The sequence below is a fragment of the Dendropsophus ebraccatus genome, chromosome 7 (assembly GCF_027789765.1).
Source record: "Dendropsophus ebraccatus isolate aDenEbr1 chromosome 7, aDenEbr1.pat, whole genome shotgun sequence".
Taxonomy (NCBI): domain Eukaryota; kingdom Metazoa; phylum Chordata; class Amphibia; order Anura; family Hylidae; genus Dendropsophus; species Dendropsophus ebraccatus.
In genome coordinates, this window is record NC_091460.1 from 47,644,425 (window position 1) to 47,657,923 (window position 13,499).

The window sequence follows — 13,499 nt, forward strand, 5'->3', positions numbered from 1 at the left end:
ACAAGCGATCAGCGGTATATAGTATATACCGCTGATCGCTTGTACCGGGACCCCACAGGGGGGTCCCCGATGACTGCCCCATGCTCTCCGCTACCTCCGGTGGCGGAGAGCATGGGGCTTTCATTCATTTTAACTTTTTAATCGCTGTGAACCGACGTTAGTCGGTTCACAGCGATGGCGGCGGCCATCTTGGAAATGATGGCCGCCGGGGGAGGGGGGTTAGTTATCGGGGCACTAGGGGGGTCTGATCTGGGGTCTGATATACACTTATTTCATCTCCCCCCGCCGTAGATTCACGGCGGGGGGAGATGAAAGGTGGCGGCGGCACCGGTAATCCTCTTTACCGACGGCCGCCGCTATAACGTTAATAGCGGCGATCGTCGGTAAGGGGGGGGGCCGGGACGGACCTCGCACACTGCCCCAACCCCTCAGCTACCTCCGGTAGCCGGGGGGATGGGGTGGGGGCCGTCCCGACCCCGCAGCCTTATTCTCTGCCATCGCCGTAAAAAGCTGATGGCAGCAGAATAAGGCCCATTAGTGACCGCCGTAGAAAGCCGTATCGGCGGTCACTAAGGGGTTAAGCACAAGGAGGAAAAAACAAAAACGCAAAAATTGAAATTGGCCCTGTCCTCTAAGGGTTAACCCACTTAAGGACCCATGTCATACGGGTACGTCATGAAATCCTGTTACTTAAGGACCCATGCCGCACCCGTACAGCCACCTACTTAAGGACCCATGCCGCACCTATTTGCAAAAAAAAAAGTTTTGCTGTTAATAAAAATAGTAAAGCATTAGAAAAGCTATATAAACTGCATAATGCCGTATTCAGACTGACCTATAGAATTAAGTTTAAATGTCAGTTTGCATTATGTAAACAGGAACCCCCACCACCACCATTTGCAGAATTGTATTTTTTTTCCACAATTTCACCCCATAAATAATGTTTTGGGGTTTCCGCCATACATGGTATGGTAGATCAAAAGGGGCCATTACAAAGTACACCTGTTCCTGAAAAAAACTCTTAAGCTCTTATGCTGGGTTTACACAGAGCGATAATTCGCCCGATCGTACGTTTAGCAATTTCGAAGTAACAATTTTTTTTTTATAACAATCAACTTTTAGACGTATCGATATATCGTACAGAAAAATTGTTTTGCGATCGCTTAAGCCTCGCACATAGGTTAAATCGGTGATTGTCTGTTTACACGGAACGATCTGCGAATCATTCGCTTGATCGTTCGCTGCGTTTACACGTACGATTACCGTTCGATTTCGATAGTTTTCGTGCAAATTCGCACAATAATCGTTCCGTGTAAATCCAGCATTACACGGCCCAATAACTGGAAAAGTAAATAAATTATAGCTCTTAGAAGTTGAAAATTGAAAATTGTCCTGGTCCTTAAGGCCATTTTGGGCTCCATCCTTAAAGGGTTAACTAGGGATGGTCCGAACCGAGTTTCGTACGAACCCGAACTCTTGATAATGATTCCCGCTGTCTGCCCGCTCCGTGGAGAGGGTGGATACAGCGGAAGGATCGCCTGGAAAACTGGGATACAGCCATAGCCATAGGCTGTATCCTAGTTTTCCAGGCGGTCCTCCCGCTGTATCCGCCCTCTCCACGGAGCGGGCAGACAGCGGGAATCTGATGTCGACCGTTCGGGTTCATATGAACCCGAACCTCTGCAGTTTCGGACCATCCCTAGGGTTAACCACTTGGAATCTGCTTGGATTCTACTTTACATGCTTTCAGGTGTTGCGCTCTTAGCACAACCCTACAAGGGGAGCCTTTCCAGTTTAATCCTTTATTATTACCTTGGAAGGTGTTACCTTATAGTGTGCTTTGCTCTATAATATCCTTCAGGTGATGGATGGCACTGTTAGGCATCTGTCACAGTCCACCATGTATATTATACATTGGAAGCTTTTTCTTACATATAGGCTAAATGGAGGTGAATAATTTAATGGGACTTTAAAACACTGTGTAATACCTCTTTAATTGAATTAACACCGCCATCCTTTGACACAGTTCCCAGACTATATTGGTCAGGCCCTCTAGTTGCGGGTGACAGGTTAACTACCTTGCCCCAGTCAGATAATGTCTTTTATTGAATGGGATCTTTAGCACCTCCAGAGCAGCGATCTCGGAGTATTTTAAATCCCAGTGTAATTATAGCTGGGGGTCTTGTAACACGTTCAGGTAGTTTAAGTAATGTGTAGCCAGTGAGACGCATTAAGAATAGTGTGATACATCTTGCCTGTTTGCTCCTGTTCTTTTTCTTCTTAATATAGTCTTCAGGTATGAGTGAATGTTCTTGAAACTTAAGAAGAGCGGCGCTTATCGCATTTGTTCCAGTTTCCTTGGATCCACAGTCATTCCATTCTGTCTGTTATCTTAAAATTCCACTCAGTTTTAAGGAGAAGTTGAGCACACAAAGGTTGCTTTCTACTTTACTTTCACTGCTTCAGTGCTTCATAAATCATATTGGCATATCACACTATTACATTTCTTTGCCTTTTTTCTTGGTTTCTTTGGATGGATTATAAAAGTTCTACTTGGATGTGTGTTTTTTTTTTTCCTTCAGTATTTAGAAACGTGGAGTATTTGTACTTTTATTTGTTGGATAAACATTTTTCTTTAAAGGGGTTTGCATAGAGTTACATTAACCACGAGCACCATATAATTTATGTTAAACAACATAAACGCCGCTTTACATATAGAATAAATTTACATACAAAGCTGCAACTTTGTAAATAGGTTGTATTGCTCGTACTGATCCGAAATTACAGTCTGAACTGCGTTTACTATTCTGATGCCTTTTAAGAAGAAATCTCCCAGCAATCCTTGGATGTTGAGCGCCTACACAGAGCATGGTACAGAAAGTATCTATTATAGGATATTAGCTTAGTGACTTCTGCACAGGTCCCTGAGCATGCCTAGAAATAGACGGCATCGGCGCTCTATTATCATGCCTGTGATCCCGGCCGCATAGTTGCGATCCCGCTAATGTGCGGCCAGGATATTCCAGGGATTTCAACATAGATTCCCTGGAATATCCTGGCAGCACATTCGCGGGAGCGCAACTATGCGGCCGGGATCACAGGCATCACGAGAGAGCGAACTTTCGGACCAAAAGTCTGAACAGTTCGCTCACCTCTATTTTTAGGTCCATGGGGCTGCTGTAAAGCAAACCTCTAAATGTTTAGGAAATATGGCTTTTCCCATAACGGTATACAAGCGATAAAATAAACGGGCTTTTAGTGGCTTGCTACTAAGTGGCTGAGAATAAGTGTGGAGTTAAAGGGGTTGTCCAGCGAAAATTCTTTCAAATCAACTGGTGTCAGAAAGTTATATAGATTTGTAATTTACTTCTATTAAAAAATCTCAAGTCTTCCCATACTTATTAGCTACTGTATGTCCTGTAGGAAATGTTTTATTTTCAGTCTGACACAGTGCTCTCTGCTGACATCTCTGGCCGAGACAGGAACTGTCCAGAGCAGGAGAGGTTTTCTATGGGGATTCATAGAAAACCGAGACAAAGTTCCTGTCTCGGCCAGAGATGTCAGCAGAGAGCACTGTGTCAGAATGAATAGAATACACCACTTCCTGCATGGCATATAGTAGCTAGTAAGTATAGGAAGACTTGAGATTTATTAATAGAAGTAAATTACAAATCTGTATAACTTTCTGATATCAGGAAAAAGATTTTCGCTGGACAACGCCTTTAAGGAGGAATTCCTTGTGATCCTGTGGGCTTGGAGTGGCTGAGTATACTGATTCTTTTGTGCAATTGTGTGGGGTACGTTGCTGCAGCACCAGATAGTGCTAGTACTGAGAAGGTTTTCAGAAAGATCAGAAAAGTTATCTGCCAAAGATTTGAAACCAAAGCCAGAAACAGACTATAAACCGAGATCAGGTCCTAAAGGAAAGCCTCTCCTCTTTTCCAATCCATTCCTGGCTTTGGCTTCAAATCTTTGGCTTCAAATCTTTCTGTGTAAATAGACCCTAAGGGTGGGGTTAATTGATCACAGGTGCTTAAATCAGACTTCAATACTCCCTGAGTTTGCTCCTAGTAGCTTGCTCCTAAGTGGCAGAGAATTATGCTGCGTTCTGTCTTCTGTCTGTGAAACACAGAAAACACAGACGATGAATGCTGTTTCCCCGTACAGCATGATGTATCAACATCATGTCGGGAGTGGGGAAACAGTTTGAATCGCTGCGGCACTGTAACTACAGTCCGTGGCAATTCGAAGGGTGCCTTTACACATAGAGATTTGTCTGACAGATTTTTGAAGCCAAAGACAGGAACAAATCTAGAAGTGAGCGAAAAGTAACTAAGTAAAGCACTCAACTGTTTCCGTCAGCCCTAAAAAAATTAAGGTAGGAGACATGCATGGCTACTACTTAAATGAAAGTCCTCCCAATTACAGTCAGACAGAGAGGAGCAACAGGGGCTTGGGACCTTCATTAAAAGGATCACTGGGAGGACCAAATTTTGGGACACTACACTGATCGTACACTTCTTGCAATTCTTCTTGCTGTCAGTGAACAAAGTCTTTAGGCCTGTGCTTCTCCCATAGGTCCATGGCTTGTTACAAGAGCTCTGATACAACTAATACATATCTGACTATCTAGTTAAGCTATAATGCCTATGTGATACTATACTATCCAAAAGGCATCATATTTATAGTTATCCATTAACTTATCATTGCTACTGTACATGCAATATATGGCTATTTACAGCTGGGAAAAATATACTGAAGTCTATAATAATACTTTCATTATATCTAACACATTCCATCTGTTTTCTTGGCAGCTATCAAACAAGATGGGGTGAAGTTGAAAGGTTATTTTGTTTGGTCCCTACTTGACAACTTTGAGTGGAATTCTGGCTACAACGTTCGCTTTGGATTGTTCCATGTGGATTTTAACCAGCCAAATCTTCCAAGAACACCATACTATTCTGCTATTGAGTATGCCAAAGTAGTAAAAGAAAATGGATTGATTTCTAAGTAGAAGTTGTGCCAACTTCCTCTTACTGTGATACATTTGCCTATTTTTTGAGATATTGAAAAACACACTACTCCATTTGTGTCATCTGTGTTAAGCAGATGATGCAATGTAACAGTGTCTTCTCAGAAGTACATTCCTACTAATAAAAAAGAATTATGCATTACGTGACAAATATGTTCTAAGTAAGGGACTGCTGTACAATATAGAGTCCGTAAAATATCAAATACATTGTTTATCTCCCTGTATCCATCTGGACTGTTGCTTTTAATTTGGTCCAGCAGGAAATTGGCTGGTTCCATTATGGAAAAACTTTTTCTCTCTCATTGCAGATGCCTTTGCTCGGTATTAAGGGGAAAATCTGGCACTTAGAAACTTTTTATATGTTGCTGCCTTTACATAAAACATAACAAACATCTTATTGTTACTTTCTGGATGGCAAAATCCAACATCAAATATCATTAAGCCTATGGGACGGGTGGAACTTCAAGTGGAGGCCGCCCATCATAATCCAATTTAAGTCTCTGTGCATATTCTGCAGTGTGAACGTACCCAATCTCATCTCAGCAGTCACTAATTGGCTGAATAGGCTTAAAACAAAAAGTGCAACAGCAACCTACAGGTGGCATTGGAGTGCTGCCAATTTAATTTTTTTTTTTATTTGTGTGGGGTGTGTGGCTACCTCCTGTTGGCTCCCATGTCCTGTGGGTGCTGTAAATAGAAATTCCTATCTGGCCAGTTTTAGGCTTATGTTAGCCCAGCAGAGGCCATTGCTAGTGTGAGAATGCTAGAGTAGGACCGTGTCTCTGAGAACACCCTAACATGCAGACATGGTACACTCTGTTTGATCAAATAATTTGCTTCCTCATCCTCATTTTAATATCTCTACAGTAGGTTCTTATCGTGGTTATGCAGGAGGGAGTATGTACCGTATGCACTTGAACCTGTAGGTTGCTGTTGCACTTTTTGTTTTTTGTCTGTACTTCAGACACATGCAGCGTGCAACCTGCAGTGTTAACAGAGGCATTGGAGTGCTGCCAATTTCTATTTTTTTTTCTTTTGGCTGAGTAGTCTGTCACTGCCAAGACAGGTTTGTCTCGGAATTGGCAGTGGATGTTGTCAGTGGGGGACCCAGAGACACAACAGGGAGACACCGGAGTGCAGAAAGGTAAGGATAGGATATTTGTCACGTTTTTATAAGGGAAATAACATAGTAAAAAATGTCAGTGCCAGATAACTCTTCAACTGCAGCTCACACTACTCAGATACCACTAGGACTTATAGTCAAGCCCATTGCAAAGAGACCATGTATCATTGCTGGCAGGCAATAAACAGAAAGAATGGCAACTCGCAAATACTGTACGTGACAGGGACCAGATGTTGGTGGAATTGATTGATGATAATGATGATGAGTCGGGAATGAAGGAGACCATGTTGAACTTGAAAAATATAGAAATACAATATAAAGCTGTTCATGATCCTACCCTAAGTCACTGAAGCCAAGTCAACAAGGAAAAGTTCACAGTGGAAAATTTAAAATACAAGAAGAAGAAACTGGAGATAGTATTATAATATATAAAATTATAAGCTAAAAGATGTCACAGTGGTGGATCCCACACTTGGAACCCCCATCTATGAGTCGGATCGCTCAGCATTTGATTACTGGTAGCTGACGAAGTTGGATGCAGCCCTAGAGAGTACTAGAAAGCATAGGTACAGCCCATAGTTGTATCCATGTTTTCCAGGATTCATAAATAATGCATATGGTGCCGCAAAGAAATCTGCAGGTTGTAGCCAAACACTACAAATTCATGATCTCAGTTCTTTTGGTTTATTACATTGTGTTCTGTGCTAACATAGCATAAGGAAATGTGATTGCCCAGGGAAAGACACCGTGCGGAGGCCAAGGTTAATCAATGTTTAACACTGGCAGAAGGGTCGCCTCATGCAGGAAAACTTCCCAAGATGAAGATGCTCCTCAACCAATGAGAAATTAGCTATAATAATAATAGCCTGAAATAATATGTTGAATCTAGATATTATATCTCAGTATCTCCAGACCTCTGAATATTTTGATCCCAGGACATGGACACTTTTAAACTAACTGTATAAATTAATAGTTTTAGAGACTGTAAGAAACTTCATAATATGTTTTATCAAAGAAAAATGTCTTTTTATCCATTTATAAGCCCCTTATTAAAGGGGTTGTCCGGCGCTAAAAAATTATTCACAGAATAACACACATTACAAAGTTATACAACTTTGTAATGTATGTTATGTCTGTGAATGGCCCCCTTCCCCGTGTCCCACCACCCCCACCCGTGTACCTGGAAGTGTGGTGCGCTATACTCACCTGTCACGTGCCGACCACGTTCTCCGATCCTCAGCAGTGACGTCTTCTTCGGGCGGCCGGCGGATCTTCCCGAGTGCCAGCCGCCCTCTGCAGCGTCATCCGAAGCTCAGCCGCGATTGGCTGAGCATAACTGTGCTCAGCCAATCGCCGCTGAGCGGCTGATGACACGGCCACGTCATCAGCTGCGATTGGCTGAGCACAGTTATGCTCAGCCAATCGCGGCTGAGCTTCGGATGACGCTGCAGAGGGCGGCCGGCACTCGGGAAGATCCGCCGGCCGCCCGAAGAAGACGTCACTGCTGAGGATCGGAGACCGTGGTCGGCACGTGACAGGTGAGTATAGCGCACCACACTTCCGGGTACACGGGTGGGGGTGGTGGGACACGGGGAAGGGGGCCATTCACAGACATAACATACATTACAAAGTTGTATAACTTTGTAATGTGTGTTATTCTGTGAATATTTTTTTAGCGCCGGACAACCCCTTTAATAAGGGGCTTATAAATGGATAAAAAGACATTTTTCTTTGATAAAACATATTATGAAGTTTCTTACAGTCTCTAAAACTATTAATTTATACAGTTAGTTTAAAAGTGTCCATGTCCTGGGATCAAAATATTCAGAGGTCTGGAGCTACTGAGATATAATGTCTAGATTCAACATATTATTTAGCGCCGGACAACCCCTTTAAGGTGGCAATACACCTTCATAACTGATAGCCGTCGGTTATCTCCCCCTTCCTTAAAAAAAAAACTTCGGCAAGGCCGAGCATTTCTGTGTTCTCTATGGGGAGGAGTATGCCTTGGGAGAGGAGAATGATTATCAGTTCACTGATAGATCAGGTTACCTGCTGCCCATAGAAGTCTATGAAGAGGGAAAAAGAAGAAAGTCCAATATTTTTCAATTATGGAGATGTCAATTATTTTTTATTGTTATTGTAATTATTGTGTTTATATTTACTCTTGTGAGGTTTGTCTCTGACTATGTAATGGTATGTCCATGATTAAATGGCTGCATTGCAGGAAATAAGAGGGTTGTGAAATGTGAACTTTTTAATGATTGAATAAACACTGAATTTTATTGGCTCTCTGGCATTCATACTGTTCATTCTGTATCAGCTGTCGCAAATAAACACTGTAAGCCTCAAGGGTGTGTTCACACATGTGGTTTTAATGCAGATTTTACCTAATTGAGACAAGGTATATAGGAAAGTCAAGATCCAAAGTAACTCCACTGGGGTTCGTATAGATCTGCTTTAGGTGAACCTAAGGGTCCTATTACACAGCCCAATTAAAGTGTAAACAAGCGCCTATCTACTAGATCGGCACTCGTTAGCGTTATTGTTAGTGATGTCCGTGCGGGGGCGTGGCTAGCTGCCGAAAAGACCGGTCGCACAGTGCTGGAGCTCCTGTGATAGCAGCTCTTCTCAAGCTCCTTGCGACTTTTTCAGCGGACCGATCCTGCTCCCTGGAGCCCGAACAAACTCCCTGACTCTCCCTTGACATGCGGACGACTTCAAAGAAGGCATTAGCAGCCGCCCGACGGAGGAAGTCGGTGTCTTTCCCTCCCGCTACTCTTAAGCAAGATGACGGCGGCTCTCCCTCTCCCTTCTCTCAAAGACTAAACTGTAAGGATGCCGTGGTGGCGTGGCAGGTCCCCCCGGCATCGGGAGCTAAGCAAGGGAGTCGGCAGGGTGCCGACCAGCCTCCTGTTGCACGGCTGACAGCTCACAATACCAGGCAGAGAGGCTCTCCACCGGGAATGTAAGCAACCATGTTCCCCACATACTTCTCCTGTACATCAGGCACCACCTCCTCCTTTCAATTGCCATCAGAAGCACACTGCTCAAACACAGCAGCATTATTCTACTCCTTTTCCTGATTGCATCTTTAACAATATACCCTCCTCTGATGATCCACTTACATCTGCATCTCTCAAAGACGTTCTTATACTGCTTTACAACGCTATTCAATCTGCCTTTGAACGTACCACTAGTGCTATGCAAACGTCTGTGCAATCGTTAGATTACAGACTGCAGTTGGCCGAAGACCGCCTATCTGCAGTTATTACTGAATTTAATCATCTGCTGGACTCTCACCGATCTCTAGAAGCAGAAACGCAACATCTTCACCACACTTTGGCGGCTCTGGATGACCATTCAAGGGGCCACAACATAAAACTGAGAGGCATATCTGAGGATATCCCACCGGCTGGATTACCCAACTTTGCTACCGATTTCCTCAGAAATGTGTTACCGAACAGCTTCCAGGAGGAACCTTCTATCGACTGGGCCAGGCGAATTATTAAACCCTACAATTTACCACCTGGCACTCCTAGAGATACCATCGATCGTATTCGCCACCTTCACACTAAAAGAGCCCTGTTATTCACTCTCAGACAACAAGCAGCACCCTCTGGCAAGTATAAGAAAATTTCAGTCTACGCAAATCTTTCTCCAAAAGCTTTACAATGGCGCAGATCGCTTGCCCAGATCACCTCAACACTTCGGTCTCATGGTATTACCTACAAGTGGGGATCTCCGGCCCGCCTTACGGTCCTTAAAGGGCTTCAACTACTGAGGGAATGGAATCTGCTACCAGCGCCGCATGAATCTTCAGGACCCGGTCCACCAACACCCAGCGACTCGGACAGATCCGACTTCGGCTTACGGGGACTGTTCCAATTTTGATACTCATATTGACTGATATTCGGTCCCATGGACATTCCCATTACACGATTGCGATTTGGGTCCTCGGCTTATTTCGGACTATGTGCCCTACCCTGTAGTTCGCTACCTGCGGGTCAGCTACCAGGCTGAGCTGACTACTGCAGCCCTAGCGTCTTGTTCGTTTTAATGTCGCTTGATTGTCTGTGCCTTTTGCTATGCCATGTTTATTTTATAATTGCTAATACTTGGTTGCCCCATAGGTCTTCGTGATTTTTTAAGCTCCGTTTTCTTCAATGGGCCACACCATAACGTTGCATACTCACTGTTTATACAATTGCTCCTGCAACATGGACTGTAAAGCATTCCTTTTTTCCTGCTGCTCTATCTACCATAATTGAGCGACATTTTATTTATTATTTGTTAAGTTCCCTACCTGCTCTACCAGCGCTAGCTTGGTCGTACATTCATATGTTGCCTTATGCAAGTACTGTCACATTGCATACTCTAGACTACAGCTCTATGACTGCCCTTTGGTGATTGACTACTCCATACTACTTATGACCCCTACTTTATTGGTAGTCATCTCTCCTACTCAAGCTACGTATAAGTTCACATTCCCTCATTTTACTGCTCTTTTAAGTGGCATCTTTGCTCCTTTGTTCTTTGTTGGTGTGCCTTTATGTCTTTTCCTTGTCTGTCTTGTCTGGATGTCTTTGTGTATTATCTTCTAACAGTAACTTGCTTATGAATACCTTAACCAGCTAATACCGATTTGTATACTTACCTGTTTACATTCTTTATTGTCTGTGTAAAAAAACTTTGTTTGAAAAAATCTGTTAATAAAAAAAAAAAGATTGAAACATTAGTGATGTCCGTGCAGCCCTGGCCTTTAGCATAATACAATGAAGTATTTACTTACCATGTTCCCAGGTGTCCGTGTGCCTTCCCCGGTGTCTGCAGCTCTGCCTTCTCCTTCCGCACTAACAGGCCGCTCAGCCAATCACTGGCTGAGACAGGACCACAGCCAGGGCAGCCTGTCAGTGCAGAGACTGGAACAGAAGGCAGAGCTGCAGAGACTTGAGAAGGCCCAAGAGCGTGGCAGTGTAATAAATAAAGTAAATACTTTATTATTTTATACTACAATCATCAGCCGTCGGATGCACATGGCTATTACACATAGCGATGCACGCCCACCGCCAGATGGTTTTAGGTCTGGACCAAAAGAAACAATCAGACGATGATCGTTTGTTTCATCGGCGGATTGTTGTCTCTATTACACGGAATGATAATCTGCCTGATTCGGCCGATTATCGCTCCATGTAATAGGGCCCTAAAACCTTAACATAATCTATGACTGTAAGATATTATATATCTGTAATACACATGTACTGAGATACAGGAAGAAAATGACCATCTGTATCCCTCTTAGTTGTTTAAAGCTAGCTTTCCCTGCCAAATATTTATTATACAAAGGGCAGTCCAGTAATTAGAGCTATAAATTAATGTTGCCATGAGGTTAAAATAATAAAAACTAACAGTCCCTGCAGTATTTTAATTAATGTTATTCCTAATTAATCATATTAGCAATTGAAAAGGAACTAGATTGTCAATGGGAAAGCAAATAGGATGTGATGCCTTAGAGAGCGTGAGTTTTTCATTGCAGATCTGTGTACAGTCATCAGTGCACTACGAGCGGGCTTTATTTTATTACAGACAACTATTACAGAATAATTAAGCATTAAATAAATATGGAAATGAAAATGTCCTGCTGTGTTAACTTCACAATGAAGAACAATGTATATTTTGTCTATGAAGGATACTTTCCATGGGATTTCCCTCATGTTCTTTTGCTCTGGGAATGGCTTTTGTGCAGTTGCCTGGATATGGGGAACAGGCGAGTTCCCTACTTCCCAGCAACCACACTGGTACTACCAGTCTCAGGTCTTTTCTACACTCACTACAGACACTGGCAAAAGTCCTCACAGGTCTGTATCATTGGATATTTCCTGTTTGCAAAAAGAAATTTGAGATTGAAGCAGTAAAACACAGATTCTCATTATTCTTAAAGCAAATGTACGACTAGGTTCTTTTCTTTCTTTTTTTTTTACATAAATAGATTGCTGCCGCTGCGGGGATGCCGATGCTGCGGCCCTTTTTTGGACCGCTGCCCAGTTCCCACTCACAGCACCAATCTATTCCAGAGCACCGGCCCCCAGTGTGACAATCTCCCCTCGACTTCAATCTAATGGAGCCACATCACAGAGGGGAGGGGGTTTCATTACACTGGGGCCGGCGGCTTTCATGCCAGGCTGGTGCTCGGGAATGGACTGCAGTATCGGCATTCGCTTGCCAGCAACGGTCTATTTATGTAAAAAATACAAAGCGACATACCTAGTGGTACATTTGCTTTAAAGGGGTTGTCTGAGAAAAGTTCATTCTTGCTGCCGGAGGTTATGACAGTATTGCAAACTTACCTGTCCCGCTCCTCCGCCGCTGCCAGTTCCCAGGTCGCCTTGTCTGCACTGCTGTCAGTGTTTTTATAACATCTGATGATGTCCCGTTCCCATAGGAAGTGGCCAGTCAGCATACCCCATTTGTCTCCCGGCGTCTGGAGAAGTTGGATGCAGCCTAGGGCTTCAAGGAAAAATGGATACACCCATAGGCTGGGTTGACCCACGGTATATTTCAATCAGTATTGTGGTCCTAATATTGCAACCTCAACCAGGAGTGGATTGAAAACACAGAAAGGATCTGTTCACATAATGTTGAAATTGAGTGGATGGCCGCCATATAACGGTAAATAGAGCCTTTCTGCGTTTTCAATCCACTCCTGGTTTTGATTGCAATATGAGGACCACAATACTGACTGAAATATACTGTGTGTAAACTCAGTCATAGGCTGTATCTATGTTTTTCGGCTGCATCCAACTTCTCCAGTTGCCGGAAGTCAAATGCCAAGCGTTCAAGTTCGGACAAATGTTGCCGATTCCAAACCTTAGGCAAGTTCGCTCAACACTATTCCACACATATTATAATATTCTGCCTCAGGAATATACAACAGTGAAAGATGGGAATACTCCTTTGAGAAGTATAACAATTGTAAAAGTTCCAAACTGGCATCAAAGGTACTTTTTCAAACACTGCAATATTGTCCTGCAGATCAAGCAGGACAATGTAGCCTTTGGACTGAAGACTATGGAGTGCTAAAGCTACAGTAATTAAGGAGTCCCAGCATAGAGAACAAATAAAGAGCCAGCACTCACCAAACTTGCTGCTGATAGTAGTCCATTTATTCCATGAACTCATGTGTGGGGGAGGGAGGTGATCACAGGTGTTTTGTACCAATAGGTACTTCTTCCGGCCAAGGTAGAAGAAGTGGCCGGAAGAAGTGCCTATTGGTACAAAAAGCTGTTTCCAGGATGCACCTGTGATCACCTCTCTCCCCCACACATGTGAATTCAATGAATAGAC

General features: G+C 43.3%; 1 protein-coding gene across 4 annotated transcripts in view; it reads left to right on the forward strand.

The window, feature by feature from the left end:
- LOC138797388 (cytosolic beta-glucosidase-like) overlaps positions 1-7,207 on the forward strand; it is a 59,157-nt gene extending 51,950 nt beyond the window's left edge. For all 4 annotated transcript variants that reach the window (XM_069977464.1, XM_069977467.1, XM_069977465.1 and 1 more), the window contains exon 6: positions 4,815-7,207. In XM_069977464.1, the coding sequence (XP_069833565.1) occupies positions 4,815-5,014 (200 nt within the window). In that variant the 3' untranslated portion in view covers positions 5,015-7,207. The remainder of the gene's footprint in view (positions 1-4,814) is intronic.
- The last annotated feature ends 6,292 nt before the right edge of the window (positions 7,208-13,499 follow it).